Here is a 22,825-nt window from a genome sequence, read left to right as displayed (position 1 = left end):
AGGTTTTAGATACTCTGATATTCCGCACAGCCAACATGAAGTTATTGTGGTGCAATGTGTTATGCAGATACGAAAGCTACAATAACAGGGGTAACTTTTATTATTGAAGAACATAGAAATTAAATATTATTTTCTGGGTTACATTCCCAAAATGACCAGCAATGATGGGATACAGAAATACAGGTTCGGGATGATTAACTCAAATCTTGGAATAATGAAGGACTTGTGAGAAAGAGCGATGCACGTTTAAAAGACTCAACCGGTTAAACACTAGTCCACTCGATACATAATTTAGCCAACAAGTGTATAGACTTTGGATTGACTAAAGAACAAAAAAAACAAATGCTTTTCTAATTATGTAATAATGTATTGCTTTATAGGTTCTGCAGAATATCAGTGTTGATGACACTATTTCTTCCCGAACTTCAGTTTTGTTCCCTATTTAACCTTTGGTTAAAATGCCAAGTTACTTCCTTGTCCTTATTATCATCCATTGAAGCTACATTTAAGTACACAAAGGAATTTATTGGTTGATTCATACAACAAAACTACACTTAAAGATTAAAGTAGATATTAAAGATATTACTGATTCTGTTTAATGTGATTTATTTCCATGTGCTGTTTTTTTTATGACAAGTTTGCGCAGTTAAGAGAGTTTGCTGAATGTGACCAATATCATATGACTGAATATTCAATCCTCTTGGAAAAGAGTAAGAGGTGTTCTTGTATACTCTGTGTTACAGTATATGCATTTTGACAACATACTGTACAGATTAGTGACAAATGAATACTAATACATCCCATTAGGCCCTGTAACATGTATGAAAATGCTAAGCAGGTCCATCTTCATTTTGGATTAAAATGACGAAAAGAAAATATCTAATTGAGTTTGAAAATTTTTTCATAATTAATCTCCTCCAGGACGACAATAGACTACTCACATCAAAACACCAAATGAGGAAACAAATTTTTTCCAATTAATATAGATAACATGAAAAGAAAAAGAAAAAAAGGGTTAAAAGAATTCCTTGAGTAAAATGAACAAACTCTAAAATACTTAAATAATACATAATTATCCATATGAAAGACTTCCAACTTCCTACCTTTCCGGTGGATCTCACTCCTTTCCAAACACAGAAGTAGCACAGGATCCATGCCAGTAAAAGACACAAGGCCAGCTCCCACCTCAGGCTACCAATCTCATCAATCCCTTTAGATATACCAAGCACTCGTCTCCTGTAAGGAAACACAACACATTCCCAAAGTGGAGTCAGTAAAACAGTTTGGAGGCAAACACACTGGGAACTTTTATTCAGGATTTCTCATAAAGAAAGTTATTATGATAGTGAAGACTCACTGATCTATGTAAATGATCACACGGCTTTATTACGACATTGCACTGTATTCATGTTGAAAACAAGCAAATGAGTTTGGCCCTGTGGAAATACATTGTATTAGTTTCAGCTGGAAATGAGTAATTGGGATATTTCTAAAAACACTTGAATACAGCAATACAACTTCAAAACTAATCTACAATCATGCTGCTTAACATGAGTGATTCCCAACACACAAATCAGCCCTGTGCAGTGTGCAACCAAATTAATCAGCATATGCCATGGACGAAAGATGTGATAAGTCATTTTTGTCAGTTTGTAGCTGGCCAGAAAGTGTAGTGTCTCGAAAAGAGTCAGTTTCTCAAACAGTATCAACTAACTAAAGTCAACTTCATGAAATTGTTTGAAGGAAAGAAAATCCTCCCGTAGAGACACAACCAGTTGTTCCAGTGGCATCTAAATGACAATTGTTTTCATTGCTTAAACCAGTGGCGTCTCGTTTTCCTGCATGAGGAGCCTGTGCCTTATCCCTATAGGTCCATGCCTTATCCGCAGGTCGCACACACTCCCGATGGTTAGGACACTCACGTATCTTACTTCTAGGAATTTCTGTTGAAAGTTCCACAGCTCAGGATTTTAAGCCGTGAATTGATGAACTTGCATCTAAGAAAATATGTCAGTTTTCTGTGGGCTAATAGGCCAATTTGGCTAAATAGCATGCTAATATTGGTGATTGATTGTGTCAAGGGTCTGGATGAATGCTAACATTATCTGGCTCCTAAGTTTTGCCTTAAGTTACAATTTAGCTAACTAGCTAATGTTAGCTGATAGCCCACCCTTTTAATTTCCAATGGTTGCTGTCATTTCATTACCAATCTAAAGTGTCATCAATAGTGTACACTGGTGCTGAGTCATGATTCCTAAAAAAGGAACCTGAATGTTGTCTTTTCCTTCACAGAAGAAAATTATAATGTCCACTATAAACTGATGCAGAAAAGGCACAGATCGATGGATAAAAATCTACCAGAATGCAGGAAATTAAGTGTTTGACGCTCAAACATTCACCCCAATACCCCCACCTATAATTAGTCCTCCAAAATGTTGAAATGAAACCTAGCTTATGCCCATGTACGCAGGTTGTATACAATGTATTCATAGATATGTTGTTTTTACTTTTTGGATTAAAAAGAAGGCATATCAGTAAACTCCAGGTCGGCCCTTAGTGTGATTATCATATCGTAGAGTGGCCCTTTGTGAAAATGAGTTTGACACCCTTGATATAGGTAAAGTAAGGTCTGTCTCACTTGTATCCATTTTACTTTGAAATAACTTGAATGGAACTTTAGATGTCTGGGGATAAGCAGCACAGCAGTCAGGTAGCTTTTTAAAGCTATAATAAACTGCCTTTCTATTTTGTTTAGCATTATGAAAAAATGTGCAAGCGCAATAAAGCAAACAAAAACATTTGCCACGTGCTGTGCACACGCACTGGCCTTTTCCTTCTTGGGCTGAGCCCCGGATGTTTTATAAACCTAGAAACGCCCCTGCCTTAAACTACATCTTGTACTAAATGTGCTGCATGTTATCTATTAAGAAATACTGACCATGACTTTGCAAAAGCCAGGTGGAAAAATTTCCACGCCCAGTTTTGTGCCTTTGCTGCCAAACGTATTTGTATGTAGCGGCCAAATACTTGAATGCTGGTGGACGACTGTAACAAATCCATCACAAATGTTATTTTGTTTAAGTTTGGATCTCTGTAACTTCGTAGCAAAATTAATTTGTTGAAATGTGTTCAGTTCATACTTATTAGCCCATTTTAACTCAGAAAGAAAGAAAGAAAGTTGCCTCTGTCAATCATAGAACTAGACTACAGAAATTCTAGTGGTTTGAGTTGATTTGAGCATCAGCATGCTAACATGCTCAAAGTGACAACCATAACACACAGATATTAAGCAGGTGCAATGTTTTAGCATTGTGTTAGCATGCTAACAATTAACACAAAGAAGGACATAAAACAATTATAGTTTAAATTTATCAATCAAAGTGTGCTGACATTTTGATTGATTGTGGAACTAAAGGCATTGCTATTACAGTAAAATGCAAACATGTGGCCGGTATAGGAAACTCCTCATAACTGTAATGGACTAAGCAACATAGCTCACAGTTGACCCATGTTGAATTACTTGGACTGATGAACCAATGTTCCTAATATGTGTCCAATTGTATATATGGTGTGCAAAAAACTCTCTACAGAAAGAGGGAAGACAGAGAAAGTCAAAAACAAAAATGACTTTTTTTATTGTTGAATTATATTATCCTCTATGCTTTGGCAATATTTGTGAGGACATTTTCAGTCTTTAGTATGGTTAATATTTTTTTTTAATATTTATTTTTTTAGTAGCTGTGTATCTCTGTATCTGAATCTTATGGCAGTGGGGGCGGGACCCGATAAGCCTTTGGCTTCTCCTGCTTCCCTTCGGACGATAACACAAAGTAATATGTATGAATATGCAATGAGAAAATTATGTATTATGTGTAATTGTCCGGAAGAATAATAATAAAAAAAATATATATTAATGGTAAAGATGAATAGTTAAGTTATGCCTGTTTTGTGTGTCTTCCTATATCTCAGACACTGTGACAACCTTGGAGCCTGTTACGAGAGACTTAGGCTAGCTGTATATATCTCATCTCCTTTATACTCCAGAATGTTATGGTTCACCGCGTACAGCTCTGACCCAAAACATTGATACGCCATGCAAACAGAGCCCTGTTTCAGGTAGCTGGTTTTGAGGCAACCCAGAGTTTGTTCGCTCTGAGTTAGTGGAAACTCTCGGTTTTCCGTTTCAGGTAGCAGGTTCAGCGCAACCGAGAGTCAATAGCCTCGTTCGACATGTCGCCGTCTTGCTAAGACCTGCGCAATTATGACGCTCGGCTTGCTGAGCGCACAGCATTTTTGTTGTGCGCTCAGCAAGACACGCGTCATAGTTGCGCAGGTCTTGCTCAGACCTGCGCAAGTCGAACGAGGCTAGTTACTGCGGCAACATACGCCGTGGCTCTAACCTGCTCGGGAGGTGGTTAGACCTACCCTGAGTTTGTTACGCTGCAGCTCCGACTGAAGAAAGAGTCACTGTTACAACGCGTCCCTGTACAGTTTAAAGCAAAATCACTCCATAGAAATCTCCATTGGGATGTTTTTATCATGTACTGATGATTTTACGTTTGATCGATCATTTATCTGATCAGTGGCCTTGTTCTCAGCTTCTCAGTTCTCGTTCATTCATAGGCGGCCTCCTTACGCATCGTAAACAGGCTCTACATTCAGATTAATAAACCTATTTGTATTGTATGTATATTTTTATTAATAGGACATTTTTTAACGTCTGTGCCACTGAACAGATGTCTGTCAGGTTGAAATGTAATTATGCGGCTGCATGCGATCGTTACTGTTCACTTGTGTCATCCCAAAGTCACAGACGAGCTTCGTTAAATAGCCTTATATGAATATAGAAATAATATAATAATTTAAGCTGTGATCACTTGAGGACGAGGGATCTGGTAATAAATCAATCAATCAATGGAAACTGTCATCTAATGTGTCAAACGTTAATGTCTTTCACTCCCCATTTAAAAGAAGCGACAGTCTGTTTACTGCACAGTAGGCCTTATTATAGCTTGCCTACATAATACAGCGAATATAAAACACTGTCAGCAAAGATGTGCAGCGCAAGCTTAATAGCCTACTTTTGCTGCAGCTGATATGCGTAACTTAATTCTTAAAATAGATTGCTTCTCATATGGAAGCGTAATGATTCTATTGAGAAAAAATGTTCCCCCGTTTTTTTCTGAATGGCCGAGGTGATTAGATCAGAGTTGTGAGATAATATCCCCGTTAATTCTTCTCCATACCATAAACCCATTCGTTAATATTTCTAACTCTAATGGGAGGAGCGGAGAAGTTTTTTTCTTTTTTTTAGAAGTGGAGAAGTGGGAGGATCAAGCATTTGTTTCTTCTGTTTCCATGGTGAATCATGTTATCAGCGATCCATTGACGATGGCTTTTACGCACGCGCTCAACCCAGAGTGAACATGCTCAGAGTTGATTGACCCAACGCTGATCCACTGTTCTGAAACCGAAAACCCAGAGTTACTCATCAACCCTGCGCTCTGAGTTGACCAACTCTGAGTTGACCAACTCAGAGCGCAAGATTAAACTCAGAGTATGTAAAACCTGCTACCTGAAACATGGCTCTGGTGGCCGATATAGGAAACTCCTCAGAACTGTAATAGACTAAGCAACATGGATATGCTCTCACAGTTGACCCATGTTGAATTACTTGAACCAATGTTCCTAATACGTATGTGTCCAATTGTATCTACGGGTGCAAACAACTCTTTACAGAAAGAGGGAAGACAGAGAAAGACAAAAACTAAAATAATCTTTTTATTGTTGAATTAGATATCATCGTATGAAGAAAAGGTAGGTGGGAATAACACTTACTCCCAGAATTCTGTTGCAGGTGTTGTTGCGTTCGCAGCTGCTGTCCAGTTGGATGACAAATTTCTTTTATCAAATTCGACACAAGACTCTGAGGAAAAAAGGAGATATTTCAATTGATCACAGTGTAGATAGGATTTGAAAACAAAAAGACAGACCCAGTTCTACATTCTCATCAAAATGATTCCCTCTGTCCCCAAAATGTATAAAATTCAAATAAGACTGACTGACCCACAAGCTTCTGGGTCTTTCATCATTACTGCTGTAGTGAAGGTATAAAATGAACACACAATGTTGGCGGTGGCCTGGTGTTTTCCCTTTTTTCCCCTGGGTTTCCTTCTCCTTCTGTGACTTCTGTTTCCCCTGTTGGCCTCTGTGTGTGTGTGTGTGTGTGTGTGTGTGTGTGTGTGTGTGTGTGTGTGTGTGTGTGTGTGTGTGTCGCTCTTGTTGTGAATCACCTGCCTCCTATTCAACTGCCTCCAACCATTTCATCAGCTGTAAAGGTGCCAACACACTGCACACCACGGCGCGGCGGTTGGCCACGCGAATCGCAGGTTCCGCGCCGCGTGATCATTTTGGCTCATTTGTGTCCGCCGCCCGATGACTCATTGAATGTGCACGCCCAGTTTCTTCCCGCTGGGCGAGTGACATCGGGAGGAGCTCAACGCTGATTGGCTATCGCGGCGCGGCCGGCGGCGAAAAGTTCAATATTTTCAACTTCTGTGCCGCCCCATTTGCGCCACGCCGCGTGAACCGCTCGCCGCCGGCCGCCGATTCGCGCGGCGGCGCGAGAAATACATTGACTTTCTATGTAAACTCGCCGCGCGGTGATGTGCAGTGTGTTGGCACCTTAAGAAGGCCTATAGCCAACCACTGCTTTTGACCCATTTTTCTGCAAACCTTCAAGTAATTCCTTGTGTCACCACTACAAGGATCTCTATTAAACACAGTAAGTTGGCTGTTCTCGGGTAAACCCAATGTTAAGTAGACACATATGTAGTTAACTTCTGCACCTGTCTATTATTACCTGTGTTCCAGGAGTTTCTGCAGGTGGCCCATGGAACCTCTGCGCTAAAGGACGAGAAGAGGTAGAAGAAGGCCCACGCCTGGATGACGATGTAAGACACTGCGGCATATGCAATCACCACCTGGGTCGCGTAACCAATCCCTGAGGAGATGGACATGTCATGGTCAGAGTGAGAAAGAAAGCATTGCTACTGTAGCTCCATCTGGATTGCTGATTGGTCATGTGTCACCACTCAGTTTAAAGCATTGGTGCACCATGCATGTTAAGAAGCAGATTCAAACAGGAGTTGGAGACAAAGCTAGCTGATGCAGCTGTTCTGAGGAAGGTGAGTCGGGTCCGGACAAGCATGTCTGCTCAGAAGTGGAATGGGTCGTTAAGATTTTAGCACCTCTTGGAGGTGTAGAGTGCTTTAAAGAGATCCTATTATACTACTTTTCTGGTCTTAATTTCTTGTTAAAAACTGCTATAGAGCAACCTGACACGAATCACATCACAAAAAACTATGTAGATTTTCGGGAAGCTCTTTCTCTTATTTTGGCGATCCAGCAGGCCCTGTAATCACTTTGCTTCTGCCATCTCCGCCCCCTCTATAAAAAAATGTGTGACCTATTTTTAAAGACTTTTGACCGCAGGCAGGGCAGTGGAGTCAGAACGCATGTTGGTTTAGGTTTATTCCAGGGACTTGGTTGAACAAAGAATAGTTTAATTAATGCCAACAATCCATTAACTTTGTTTGACAGTAGGGATGTCCATGGTTAACCCTTAAGAAGATCTTTAACCGGTTAATACTAAAGGTTAAACGGTTAAAAAAAAATTAAATCGTCTTAATTTCTCTGAAATCCGGACTGATATTTTGATATCGCTAAACCGGATGTAAGAATGCCAACTGTCGGTAAAGAATGAAAAGAGTCGTGTAGGCTACTCTCAACTTTATAATAGGTCCATGGTACGCTCCTTAAAGGTAGTAAGTCACAACTTATGGTCACAACACTCCCCTGCCATGTGTTTGTATAATTTAATTAACAGCATGGGCTCCCGCTAGCTTAACATAGCTCTAGCATTAGCCTTCTTGAGGTGGATGCTGTTCTGCATCTATCACCGTCTCAGTGAGTGTGTGTGAGAGAGTGACAGACAGGCAGTGATCACTGTGCCCCTGCACAGACACAGAGAAGTCTGCCATGCTTGTGTGCGAGGATCAATAGCGAAAATCCGTCATAAACAAAAGCGTAAAGTACCGTTATGCAGTACTGATAACGTCGGAGCTTATCAATACTGTTAAATACAATACAATAAATGTTGCCCCGTGCTCACTGCTCAGCACTACTTAGCACCGGGTTTAGGTAGGCTACCCATCCCCTAAGCCTGTGTGTGTGTGTTTGTCCCTTTTCAGTCACTTATTTCACTTTCTGCTCCTACATTCGCAAACTAGACCTCTTCTCACAACAGACAAGGTGCTGTGTGAATCTCAAAATGTAGGTATTGGCTATTGGTCCCTGAATTGTTTTTAAATTAATATGCAGGTCCTTGGGACAAAAAAAGGTCGGGAGCCCTGCTATAATGTTTCAGGTATTTCATAAATAGGCTACATTAAATCTTAACGGTTAACCAGTTAATAACCGTTAAATCTTGTGGTTAACCGGTTAAAGAAAAAATTCTAAATGGCCATCCCTATTTGACACTTAGCCTACCAGCAGCACTCTGTGTCTTTGCGACATGTGTCTCTGCGACATGTAAAGCCCTGTTGACGGTTCTGTTCACACATTGTACACAGTCACACTAGATCGGACACACTATTGGATAAACTGGATAAACTCCTGTGTCTGACGTTTGTTATGAATATTATGGAAATTTACAATGCACAAATTCCAAAGTTTTCCCCACAATCGAAAGATAGCATAATTATTCAATAAAGTTCAATTAATTTTACACTACAACAGTCCCGGCACATAACTAAATATCCACATTAAAGCTCACATATTATGCACTTTGCTGTCAATTTTATATGGTCTAAGTAGTCCCTAATACTTTTAGGTGTAATTTTTTTAGATGTATGCTGAAAAACCCGTTCAGATCATTTATTGTAGCAAGCCTCTATACCAGGGCTATTCAATTAGTTTTGAATGGGGGCCGGTTGGTGGAAATGATCCAAAATGAGGGGCCAGAAAAAAATGCCTAAAATTGATGAGCATCACATCAGTAGCTACATATACTGTAAAACACTACAACGACATAGGAGTGCATATATTGTCTTTATTTTATCAAATAGAGTTCACCAGCTTATCAAAAAAAATCCTTATTTGATTAACATAGGCTGCCTGTTGTTTAAGTGTTTAACAATCTTATCAGTTCAGGAAAACACAATAGGTTAACTCTTCAACAGCTTATCAAAATACATAGAAATAAATGTACTCTAAGTGCAACAGTTTATCAAAATACATAGAAATAAATGTACTCTAAGTGCAACAGCTTATCAAAATACAGGTAGGCCTAGGTTTACTAAGAGTCCAACAGCTTATCAAAAAACATAGAAATAAATGTAGGCTACTCTAAGTGCAACACCTTACAGCAGTGGTATTCACAATTTTTTTCAGGAGACGCACTGACAGGACAAAGTCAACAGGAGAGCCATTTTTACCGCAGAGTATCAAAAGCTATAAATCCAGTCATACATAAGCAAGCCTGCTAATTAATATGTAATTCATGAACCAGTGTTTCCCACAGAATTTTGTGAGACATAGGGAACCCAGTCCTTAGGGGGGTCTGGGGGCATGCTCTCCCGGAAGAAAATGTGGTACTTTTTAACCCAGAATGCATCAATCAGGTGCACTTTTGGAGGAAAATGAAGAACTGAGTGACTGTGTACTATTATCTGGAATAATTTGGAGACACTGGGTCACATAACATGGAAGCTATTGAAGAATAAATGATTATCCTACTTTTTATTCAAATATTTGTAAAAAAAAAAAATTATGAATGACATATTATCAATCAAAATGGATGTGTTCATATAATACCCCCCTGGAATAATTTTTTTTTTTTTACCTTTCAAAAAGGTAAATGCATCAATCAGGTGCACTATGAGAGGAAAATTAAGAAGCTAATTCAACTGTGTCCTATGTGAGCTATTTAGCAGCCTATTATTTTTCTGGAATAATTCAGAGACATTGGGAACCCTGCCTGATCAAAGTGAACATACAATATGCAGTTTAGCCAAAACAACTTAATTTTCCTCGTTTGTGGAGCTTTGTATCTGTCCACCTGGTGCCCAACTGGTTATGACTAGAAATCTATAAATTTTCAGTCAATCTTAGTCCTTATAACACCAGTTAAATTAAATAGCCAGCATGAAATGTTGAAATCGCATCCAAGCTAGCGTTGTTGCGGTACCGTGCGTATGGTTGCCAGGTTGTTAGTATCCTCCAATTTAAATGTCCAATTTAGCTATATAAAACGAGATCTATTTTTTGCAAATTATTTAATATACTCCATATTCGTGAGCATGCTTGTGATAACATATTTTTATTGGCCGCGAGTTATTTTCTTTTTGCCCACAGTAGCATAGAGAGCACGTTCTCCCTTGTAATGCATGAAAACCGAAAATCTGGCAACCCCGCTGTCAGTCTGCGTAGGGCAAGTTTAAATATATTTTCTAGTCTGTATTTCCACCTTGTAACGCCGCTGTTGACTTATTATTTTAATAAGTATTTGTAAGAGAGCAGCCACGTTAGTTTAACAGGTTTAATGTTATAGATCTGTTTGTTTTTAATGGTTTTATGAAATATCTGTATTAACTGCATGATCATTTCACAGTATTTTTTTACTGCCATGCGAGCCGCGCAATGAGTAACACTGCCTTACAGTGTTCCCACCCAAAAATGTGTTTGTCAAGGGGTCACTGTCCAGGGTCATGGGAGGCGCGGCGCAAAACTACAGACACTGACTTTACAGTTGTGCAATTTTGTTTGCTATGTGAAGGTACACATTTTGTGCAAACATGCAAAGTTCTACTGGTGCAATATTGTGCAGACACAGTAAATACAAATAATGGACCATATACTTACACTGCGGTACAATCGCGCCCACAAAGCTGCATACACAGAGCAGCTGATAGAGAAACGCTTGGAGACACATGTGCACATTTATTTACTGCAGATCGCGGCCTTTCGCGCAGTTATGACCATGCAAAAGCACACATCGCACGTGCTAGTACATTAATTGTGCACCACTAAAAAAAAAAATTATAAAAAAAAATTTCCTTTGCGGGCCGGAACCGACCCGCGGGCCGCCTATTGAATAGCCCTGCTCTATACCCTGATTGTCCTTTGGTCTCAGGATGATCTATATTTGTGCGATCTGGCTGGCCCCTCCCACCTCTCTGCCGGGCTTTCTTTATATGTCCATGGGGCTCTCCCACCGTCTCTGCCATGCTCTCGAGATACTAGAGAGACACTGCGTGACTGCGACAGTGTTGCCAACTTAGCGATTTTGTCGCTATATTTAGCGACTTTTCAGCCCCCCTGGCGACTTTTTTTTCAAAACAGCGACAAGCGACAAATCTAGCTTTTTTTTCTGGTGTAATTGGTGACTTTTTCGCCGAAGCAAGTATCACATTTAACGCTTCTCAACGAGCAGCGGGAGCCTCCCGGCCCGTCCCCCGTAACAGAGCACTGACAGACGGCCCGGTCCTCGCGCAGCAGCCCCTCCCAGCTGCGGTCAGAGCAGGAGATACACCTCTCCGCTCGTGTTCCGTTAGCATCACTATTAGCAGTTAGCAGCTTTTCCCACCTCTTCTACAGTCTACGAGTAGTGCAATTCAAAATGTTATGCAGTGCTTTTTTAAACCATGAGCATGTATGATTACTGCTAGACTTAACATTACCACGTTGGTTGTTTATGTAATTGTCACGTTTGTAGTGTTTGCGACACTGCCGTATATGGTATGGGTCATGACGTATGTACATGAACGAGTCTGACATGCATGGCTATCCCGTAGATAAAGCATCAGTACTGATACACAGTTGTCCGCTCGTCTCATTCATATGGTATCCTACAACATCACATTGGCGACGAGGGTAAATATGGAACTATAAAGTCCGGAAGAGAAGAGGAATATAAAACGTCTCGTAGACTGCGGTACTCTAGCTAGCTTCACAGTTAGCATAGCCAACATTCCGAGTACTGAGTGGCCAACGCTACACGCCGCACTCGTCATGTCGCTCGCGCACACTCCTGCACTTCATGCATTTGACTCAGAAATGGATCCAAGCTCGGTGGGACCGCGATGGACCAAATGGGTGCAGAGGTTTGAAAACTACACTACTGCTGTCAACATCACCGGCGTTGCTAGGCTAAAGGCACTGCTGCTGCACCTAGCAGGAGAGCGTGTGTATGATGTATACGACACGCTCGCAGAAGAGGGAGACAAATATGCGGACGTAAAGGCAAGGCTCGAATCGTACTTCACCCCCAAAAAGAACACTCAATATCAAGTTTACATGTTCAGACCCAGGGGTTATTGTTAAAACAGGTGCCTTTTTGAGAAATGTTTTGCCATTGTTTAAGTGATGTTTTTGTTTTGTTTTGTTTTGTTTTGTTTTTCCTTGCCGTGCACCATTGTTTTGTTTTGTAATGATTTCAGTTGAATTTTGTGCTCCATGCCATGTGCTATGGCCGTGAGCCGTAATAAATTAAATGAAAGAAAGGCAGTGCAACTGTCAGGCGAAAATCTGGACACATACTGCACTAGACTACGTATGCTTGCAAAGAACTGTGAGTTTGCGGACACAGACAAAGAGATCAAAGCACAGCTGATTCAAAGCTGCACTTCAACCAGGCTGCGCCAACGCGTGCTGAGAGAGCCTGACAAGGACTTAGATGACCTTCTCGACCATGGTAGGTCGCTAGAACTGTCCGAGCAGCAAGCAGCGGGCATGGAACAGATAGCTACTGCATCAGTGAATGTGATCCAGCAGAATTGGCGGTCCAGCCAATACACTGGGAGAGGCAAGCCCAACAACAATTGCAGGAACTGTGGAGGACAATACCCACATGAAGGAGACTGCCCAGCACGGGGCAAAGACTGCAAAGCATGCGGTAAATTGAATCACTTTGCTTGACAATGCAGATCTAAGCAACAAGAATCAACCAAAGGGTGTGTACCAAAAGACGCAGACAGAGAGAAAGGTAAACAACACAGACCCAAGTGTACAATGTGACCAGCACAGAGCAAAATTATGACTATAACTCGTCTAGCAGCGATGAGAAATATGTGTTTGTATTAAACAGCAACAGTGACAATATGCAGCCACAGACATGCATCAAGCTCAACGATACCAAGATATCAGCACTCATAGACTCTGGAGCTGCAGTGAATATTATCAGTGAGTCTGTTTTCAACACAATGACTCCGCGCCCCCAGCTCACCACAGTCAGCGTAAAGATATATCCCTATGGCTGCGCCAAACCACTGCCCATAGCTGGAGCATTCAACTGTGACATAGAGGCGGGGAACAAAAAGACTAAGGGCATGTTCTACGTGCTGGACGGCGATGGCTGCTCTCTGCTAAGCTACAAAACAGCTGATGAGCTTGGCCTGATTAAAATAGTCAACAGCGTCTCCTCCACAAGCGGCAGAACAGTTGCAGACGAGCTGGTGGACAGTTACCCAGAGCTCTTCCAGGGAATAGGCAAACTAAAAGACTGTCAAGTCAAGCTACACATCAACAAAGACATGCAGCCTACCTGTCAGCCACACAGACAGGTGCCATTTCACATCCGGAAAAAAGTCGAAGACGAACTGATGAAACTCGAGAATGATGACATCATAGAGACAGTCACAGGCCCCACGCCATGGGTCTCCCCGATTGTGACGCCTCCCAAACCAAAAGACCCAGATAAAGTGAGGATCTGCGTCGACATGAGACAAGCCAACACCGCCATACAGCGCGAACGTCACATCACACCCACCATGGACGACGTCATCCATGAGCTCAACGGCGCTACGGTCTTCTCCAAGCTGGACCTGACTGCCGGGTATCATCAGTTAGAGCTTCACCCGGCCAGCAGATACATCACAACCTTCACCACACACCAGGGTCTGAGGCGATACAAACGCCTGAACTTTGGAATATCGTCTGCAGCGGAGGTGTTCCAGAACGCAATATGCCAGACATTACAAGGGATCAGCGGTGTCAGTGACGACATCATCATCCATGGCAAGACACAGGCTGAACACGACGACACCCTCAGAGCGGTGTTCCAGAGACTGAAAGAGAGAGGTCTCACACTTAATCGCAAAAAGTGCGAGTTTGACAAATCCAGCCTTGAATTCTTCGGGTTAATTTTCTCAGCAGACGGGATCTCAGCCGACCCCAAAAAGGTCACCGCCATCAAGCAGGCCAACGACTCACAGGACCCGTCGGAGGTCAGAAGCCTTCTTGGCATGGCAAACTACTGCGGACGATTCATACCAGACTTTGCCACCGTCTCCGCTCCACTACGCGAGCTCACAAAAAAAGACACGCAATGGAGCTGGGGACCGGCGCACACTGCGGCGCTAAAGACAATCAAAGACAGCCTCACCAGTGACACAGTCATGGCGTACTTTGATCCAGCCAAGGACACAGAGCTGATCGTGGATGCCAGCCCAGTAGGCCTAGGCGCCATTCTTTATCAAATGGACAAAAAAAGGGTGAGGCACACCATAGCATATGCCAGCCGTGCTCTGAGTGATGTGGAAAGACGTTACTCACAGACTGAACGGGAAGCATTGGCCATCGTGTGGAGTTGTGAACATTTCCACTTATATATCTACGGAAACCCCTTCACCTTGGTCACAGACCACAAAGCCCTCGAAGTGATCTGGAATAACCCCAAATCAAAACCACCGGCGAGAATCGAGAGATGGGGACTGAGACTCCAACCCTACAACTTTCGCGTGGAATACCGGAAAGGCGCAGAGAACCCCGCCGACTACATGTCACGTCACCCCATCCAGACACCAATGGGAGAATCTACAAGAGCAGGGAAGGTAGCAGAAGAATATGTGAACTTCATCGCCCACCATGCTACACCCAAAGCAATGACCCTGGCCGAGATCAGAGGAGAAACACTCAAGGACCCGATACTTCAGGAGGTCGCTTCCTACATCAGACACAACACGTGGCACAGGATCACCGACAACACACAGCATGCTGCTACTCTGAAGAAATTCATCCGAGTCAGCAAAGAGCTGAGCATGCTGCCCAGCAACGACATCATCCTCCGAGGCACGAGGATCATCATCCCAGAGTCCCTTGAACACAGAGTGTTACAGTTAGCCCATGAAGGACATCAGGGCATTGTTAAAACAAAGACACTTCTCAGGTCAAAGGTATGGTTCCCCGACATCGATCAGAAAGCAGAACAGACTGTAAAGAACTGTTTAGCATGTCAAGCAAACACACCCATAGCCCAGTCAGAGCCCCTGAGAATGTCAGACCTACCAGAAGCCCCTTGGCTTAATGTCAGTGCAGATTTCTATGGCCCCCTCCCTACGGGAGAGTATCTCTTAGTTATTATAGACGAGTACTCACGCTACCCTGTAGTTGAGATAATAAGGTCTACGTCAGCTAACACAGTTATCCCAGTGTTTGACAAAGTGTTTTCCATGTTTGGTATACCCCGAGTGGTCAAGACTGATAATGGTCCACCATTCAACTGTGAACAGTTTTCCAAGTTTGCTGACTGTCTAGGTTTCCATCATCGGAAGATAACACCCCTCTGGCCTCAGGCCAACGCGACAGCAGAGCGTTTCATGCGCACACTCGGGAAAGCCATCCGAGTGTCAGAGACTGTGAACATCCCGTGGAAGCAGACACTCAACACATTCCTCCGTGAGTATCGCTCTACACCTCACAGCACCACGGAAGTATCACCAGCCGAATTAGTACTACGGTACAAGATGCACACAAAGGTCCCCACACTCACCTCAACCATCGAAAAGAACATTGACCACACGATCAGAGACAGAGACAACACAGCTAAGGCCAAAATGAAGCGCAACTCAGACGCACGCCGTCACGCGAAACCACACCCCCTCATTCCTGGCGACACGGTGCTTCACAAACAACCCAAGCACAACAAGCTTACCACACCCTACAACAGCGAGCCACATACTGTTTCAAAAGTGAAGGGCTCAATGGTCACTGCGACCAGAGATGGACATTCCATTACGCGCAATTCATCTTTCTTCAAAAGGGTGAATCCAGAGATACAGAACATTCCATCAGATCCCGACGAAGAGGACGAGGGTGACACTGTCGCTGGTGCCTCACCAATGCCACAAAGGTACCCCTCCAGAGCCATACGACAGCGCCCTCCATACCTCAGGGACTACGTGTGAGATGTTGGTCAAAGGCAATAAGCCAACATAGTTCATAGTTCATATTGTTGTCAGTAGACATGACAGCTGTTTCGAATGACTGTTCATACCGAATACACTTGCACTTATAATGCAGAGATTGTCATGCACATGACTGTGAATGTTATAGCACAGGTTTAACACATTTATTTGATATTTGAAACCAGAAATATGTGTACTGTTTGGTACTGTGTGAAATATTATTTTGTTTACTAGAAGCCACAAGTAAATGGTGGTCTCATCTGTTACCAATGCATAAGTTCATGTATGCCCATTCAGAAATGTTGTGACGTTAGACATCTAAAAAAAAAAGGAGTGATGTAGTGTTTGCGACACTGCCGTATATGGTATGGGTCATGACGTATGTACACGAACGAGTCTGACATGCATGGCTATCCCGGAGATAAAGCATCAGTACTGATACACAGTTGTCCGCTCGTCTCATTCATATGATATCCTACAACATCACAACGTTCATAACACTAGAACCTCATCTATTCAAATATTACTGTATAAAACCCCTGTCTACAAATATGCAAATTAGGCGATGACGTCATCTGGCGACTTCTAGCGACTTTTTGGACAGCCAATAGCTACTTTCCTTACTGAAGAGTTGGCAACACTGGACTGCGAACACAGTGTTTACCCGGAGCTAAGCCATAGCTGGTTGCTTGTCCCAAAGCTAATAGCTATACACCAGTCAGGCAAAACTACCAATAAAAACTATTATTTTAGTTTCACCGTTTAAAAAAAAGCACAGGTAGCTTCCTATCCGTTGTGTTATTAAAAACGAGGCATTATTAGACTGCAAGGGGAAAGCTAAGTTAGTGTATTAGGAGCAAAACTTGGTGCTACAACCGAAGCTACATGGGCGCTAACGTTAAAAATAAGACTCAGACGATTTAAACCAGTGAAAACAGTAGCTTCAAAGTGTGATTTCTACAGGAATATCTTCCCATCCTTTGTCATGTTAAAAACGAGTCATTTTCAGACTGCTGTGGGGAATATAAACAGCGTGTTATGAGCAAAAGCTGGTTGCTTGTCCCAAAACTAAAAGCTATACACCAGTCAGGCAAAACTATCAATAAAAATTATTATTTTAGTTTCACCGTTTAAAAAAAAGCACAGGTAGCTTCCTATCCGTTGTGTTATTAAAAACGAGGCATTAATAGACTGCTGTGGTTAAGATAAATTAGTGGAGTATGAGCAAAAGCATTCTGTGTTGGTGTATGTAACATTCAGGCTGTACTAAGGGCATCTTGTCGCTTAGCGGGGAAAACAACATGGCTGTCGCTCGGAAAATTTTCCATCGGATCTCGGGGCCGTGGACCAATAAGAAATGGGGGGGTTATCATAGACTAGTGCAAGGTGGACGTTTCTGGGGGGGAAGCATGGACATATAAAGAAAATATGGGTATGTGGCTGTGCCGACTATTACGTAATAGTCGGCGAGAATTCTGACTGGAGTATATTGGGGGGGGAGGGGTGGGAGTGAGAAAAGGAGAGATTCTTATTTTTTTTTATATTTTGGCAGTCTCTAGGCACACCGTGGACCCATGGATATGTTAGAACACATTTAAAAAGTGCATTTAGCATAATATGTGACCTTTAATGTCAAATAAGTCGTTCAGTTCTGTACCTTTTTCCGAATGTGTTTTTTTAAATTATCAAATGAGTTTTAATACTGTTATGAATGTTAACTAAATGATACAACTTTATTTGTGTCCCAACATATGCATTTACATACATCTCCAAGAAAGAAAAAAATAATAATATGAGCCTTGAAAGATGTGTTTTGGTATGTATGACAAACTATTACTAGTTAGTTATTTATAATGCAGTTCTGTTTAAAATACTGACCTTCAAACAAGGGGCAGAAGTGCCTCCAGCATGTGATGCACCCCTGAGATGTAAACTGTCCCATTGCGGTCTCCAGGAGGAACATTGGAATACCACAAGACAGTAGAAACAATACGTAGGGAATCAAAAATGCACCTGAGAGAAATATGATGAGAAATGAGAAGCATGGCATCAAAGGAATACTTTTCTGTTGGGGCAAGTATTAGCCACACACATTCTTATATTATTTGCAGGGTACAGGAGATTTTGCATTAAAGCGTATAGCAGCCCTGTAAAGAACTGTTACTGTCACTCTAAGTTTCAGAACTTTTCGTTGACTCTAGACACAGCTTGAAAACTGACAGCCTGAATGTCCAGCTAAGTTAAACTGTCACTGATTTTTACGACTAACTTCTTAACTGCTATATCAATGATCAGTGGTTGACACTAAGGCACTAACTCATTTTTAATATCGAGTCGGGTCATCTTCAACTAATTAGGCTTACTTTGGCGAATTATTCCATCAGTGGTCTGCATCATAGACTGTACAAGTGTTGTACCTTCGACTGTCTTGAAGAAACTCCTTCAACCCGCTTCAACTCTGTCTCCAAAAAAAAATAAAAAATAAAAAATCTGTCCGCTGAGTCGCTGCCGCTGCAGACCATGCTGCAGACGAGCTCGGCACCGTCTCATCATTCATTCAAAGCAGCGGTGATCAACAAACGCAAACGAGAGACTGTGTAGCAAGTCCCGCAGTTAAAAAATTTGATAGTTTTTAAATCCATATTAAAATCTGCAGGATAAGAACTAGTTGGCTTTAAAAAAAATCGCAAACCGTTCAAATGTGATGTGTTCAAGCCGGCTCAGTAAAATTATTATTAGGCACAGGTTAGTCTGGCATGACCACTTCCGCCACCGTCTATTCGCTTGCGTCGAAAAGCAACGCAGCCCTGACGCAGCCCCCTCCTTTTCCGGTTGCTGGCTTTCCCCTATTGTGATCCCCCTCAAATTCAGAAACAATTCGCTCACAGTCAACCCGTGTGCTTATGTGCAGCGCTCTCACACACACACACACACACACACACACACACACACACACACACACACACACACACACACACAGGGTGTGAGAAGTCACATTACTGTAGACAGAAATAAAGTGTGGCTATACTTCGGGATAATAATATTGGCGGCGGCGGTCCGGGACGCAGCCTAACTTAGCCTAGCCTAGCTGTCCAACTTCATTGTACAACTACCCCCGGGCAGAAATACCCTCATAAACTCTGGAAAATGAAGCGTGGGGGTTTGAATTGAGCACCGGACCTTATAACCAGCTAGATTAAGATCCGCCGTTCCCTTTCTTTGGTGAGGGACTAAGCAGCGGTGTTTTAGCGACGGGGAAAGATTCCAACGGCTTCCACTATCACCTAGCAACTCTTACGGCTACTTGCTGCAGTTGGTGTAGCGCTCACAACGTCAAAACCCTGTTCTGCCTGTAAACAGACGGACTACGGCTCTGACTACAGCGATAGGAGGTGGTGACATAAGTTCTCGAATGCTAAAAATTCTACTCGACCGCCGTAGCCGTCCTCTCAACCGCCGATGATAATGTTACCAGAGATAACACTACGTGGCTAGTTAACTCCGGTTAAGTTATCCCGTGAGCTCCTCGGGGGCTAAAGTGTATGGTGTCTGCTGGTTAGAAAGCAACACACTATGTATATTCCTTTTGTCTTTAATAGTTTTTGTGTGGCGTTTGCGGGTTTAGCCATTTCTCTGACAGTCTCTGGACGTGAAGACGTTCCATCAAAATAAGTCCCCCCCGGCACTATTTTGCAGGACACCGCTGCTACTTCCCGGGGTTAGCCCCGCCCTAGATGATTGTGATTGGTTTAAACAAATACAAACAGGCTAGTCCAGTTTCCCCCGGTTTCCCCACCCGAATAGACGGCTCTAAACAGAGTGCTTCCAGACCATACTACGTGCTGTAGTTTGGTCTGGCTTTGCGAGACTAGGCACAGGTCAATAAAATGACGTGATGTGTTCAAATGTAAAAGAAATTTAAGTTTTTCGTGAGAAGCTTGAATAATACAGTTTGGGTGAAAAACTTGTTTCCCCAGCAATATAAAATTATTAGTAGGCCTAAATATGGAATTATGACCTGTTTAAAGTCCTATCCTAGCTCTTCTAATCTTATAAGCAATTAAAGCAATAATACCAGTTCTCTTTTAACAAAAGATTTTGGATTGTCGAGTCTTTATAATGGTATCAATATGAATAGAAATGAATGATCCCCCTCCCTACTTACAGTATAACTGGGCAATAGCTTTAACATGGTGGACTTTAATCATTTTATGGCAGCCTATCACTTTTTCGCACAATGTGACCGTGTTAAATAAGTAAAATAAGTAAAATTTTTCTGAACACTTTTGTGTGGAAGCTTACCTTCAGCTTGACTCTGAGCTAGACTGAGTTTTCTGAGACCCCCAAAACCAGGCTAGGAGCATGGCAAAAAGAGGCCCTTTTACGATGCTGCAGCAGGACCAAGCGCTTGGTGTAGTGTGATGTCATGACATCTAGGCTTATATGAATTGTTGTTGGTTGTATGTGGTCAGGATGAGACTAGTAAACTGTGTTTGCATTTAAGAGATACGGTTAGCTAAAATGTATAATTTAATTAGCCTATATACAGTATATCATTGTTTAACAGTTTTTTTGGGCAAGTGAACACGACATTCGGGCAAGTAAAACATTACCTGTACTTTCCCTATGGGCAAGTGCTTTTGAAACCTTAGTGTCAAACCCTGTCAATGGACTCCTTTGTCCCTCGAACTTCAATTGGCTTCTCAGAGAGAGAGAAAAGCAACTTTCTTATTTAACACTAAGAGGAAAGCTTTTTTTCCCTCTATGTTGGCATTGCATTATTATTCAGTGCACTTCCCTGACTTTATGCAGGAGAGTACATATAGGACTTTTTAATAACGAGAATCTTGCTTACCTCCCCCATTTTTGTAACACAAATATGGGAACCTCCAGAGGTTTCCCAGCCCAACCAGGGTTCCTGCTACAGCTAGCAAGAACTCCAACTTGCTCTCCCACTGGCCACGGTCCAACAACTGAGTCTTCTTGACCAGACTTGCATCTTGACTGGGATTCTCATGGCTGTTTCCTTTAAGGAGTTCCCTTGACATGTTGAGGAACAGCAGGAGTTTAATAACGAAACAAAGGATTAAATCTGACCTGAAATTTCAATCCCCCTGAGCAATATTTATAGGACGAAGGCTGTCAGACCTTTGGTTGTGCACAAAGACAAACTTGCTCAGCTGATGATTTGGCACTTCTCATAGGCTTTATTTGTTAAAAAAAAAAAGCCTGAAGGATTAGAAGGAGTGGAAAGTTTTCACCGGCAAGTGTGTCTACGAAAGCTGCACACATTTGAGAATGAAAGCGAGGCATTTAGCAGCCAAGTGTAAAACAGAAACATAGTGAGGTACTTACCCTTCCATCACAAAGCACCCTCCCCCAAGAGTTGCCAGCAACAACAAACTGATCTGTATTCCTCTGAGCTGGGTACACCACAGGATCTCTACAAAAACATGTCATGAGCAGTGCCAGAGTGAGAAACAAAGTGGCGATGGTTTCCTTTGGCTCCTCTATGACCTATTTATTGTGGGATTGGTCCGCATACCATCCCAACTCACTAGAAAAAGTCTGATAAAGATCCAAGGTATACCACTTCCTTGCTGTATTTTTCCACTGAGATAGGAGAGCCTTGAGGCATTGAGATTAGCACAGTTGCAAACAACTAAACCAAATCAGCTGAGCCGTCTCTCTTATGTTAGTGGCTGTACTCAGGCTCCAGTCATCTGCCAAATGGGAATTAGCCGCTATCGGTAGTAAATCATTCAACAATAGCAAGAGGAATTCTTGCATGCAAACAACAAGGTACTGTTTACTGTTTACTGCATTGTTGTATTTGCACTTGTTGCATACAGCATCGTATTACTGTTGTACAGTTACATGCGACTGCTGCTTCTTCATTCATTATTATGGTTACTTCAAATCTTTCTCTTCATATTTAACTGCCCAATCGCATAGCTGTACATTTTTCTATGTTACTTTTGCTACCTTCATCCTACTTAATTTAAATGTTCTACTTCTTTTCATTCGCTTTTCAATGTTTTCTAATGTGTTTTATGTGTTTTAATCTCGCCCCTGTAAAGCACTTTGAATGGCCTTGTGTCTGAATTGCGCTATATAAATAAACGTGCCTTGCCTATTGTACACAAAGCAAATCATTTTTAATTAGTTATTTCGACTGACTTCCCTTTTTCATGTTTTTCTAGTTGTCAACTTTACTGCACTTCTCATGCTACTGGCATCAATACAATTTAATCTCATCTCAGAGTTGTAAATATCCCATGATGCTGCCATTGAAATATGAAATTTAAATATATTTTACGAATTTACTTTTTTAAAAAAGGGGCACATTTCATTTTGATTACAATTATGTTAATTAAATGGTTTTGATAACTCAAAAAAGCTTTTAAATGTGAGTTTAAAACCATGAGAATTGCAGTTAGTATGGTACACTGTAAATGTTACTCACCCAATTTGATGATGAATCTGCCTGGATTGTTAAGGAAACGCATCAGACTGAAGTCCAGCTCATGTTATGCCTAATTAGCATCCCTCTGTCTTTAAGGAAATGGGCAGGCAACACA

The 22,825-nt window shown here is 42.0% G+C and overlaps 1 protein-coding gene across 1 annotated transcript in view; it reads right to left on the bottom strand.

Annotated features, from left to right (window-relative positions):
- Nucleotides 1-21,828, bottom strand: part of LOC307249392 (sodium- and chloride-dependent GABA transporter 2-like) — a 39,556-nt gene extending 17,728 nt beyond the window's left edge. Inside the window, exons 1-6 of the mRNA XM_080026082.1 lie at nt 21,600-21,828; nt 21,100-21,284; nt 18,123-18,257; nt 6,863-7,003; nt 5,839-5,926; nt 1,104-1,236 (exon numbers count right to left, since the gene is read on the bottom strand). Coding sequence (XP_079882208.1) covers nt 1,104-1,236; nt 5,839-5,926; nt 6,863-7,003; nt 18,123-18,257; nt 21,100-21,284; nt 21,600-21,607 — 690 coding nt within the window. The 5' untranslated portion in view covers nt 21,608-21,828. The remainder of the gene's footprint in view (nt 1-1,103; nt 1,237-5,838; nt 5,927-6,862; nt 7,004-18,122; nt 18,258-21,099; nt 21,285-21,599) is intronic.
- Nucleotides 21,829-22,825: the final 997 nt, after the last annotated feature.

This window comes from Ammodytes marinus, assembly GCF_949987685.1.
Source record: "Ammodytes marinus genome assembly, chromosome: 4".
Classification (NCBI taxonomy): domain Eukaryota; kingdom Metazoa; phylum Chordata; class Actinopteri; order Uranoscopiformes; family Ammodytidae; genus Ammodytes; species Ammodytes marinus.
The sequence above is the reverse complement of the archived record's forward strand: the minus strand, read 5'-3'. Positions and strand labels throughout refer to the sequence as shown.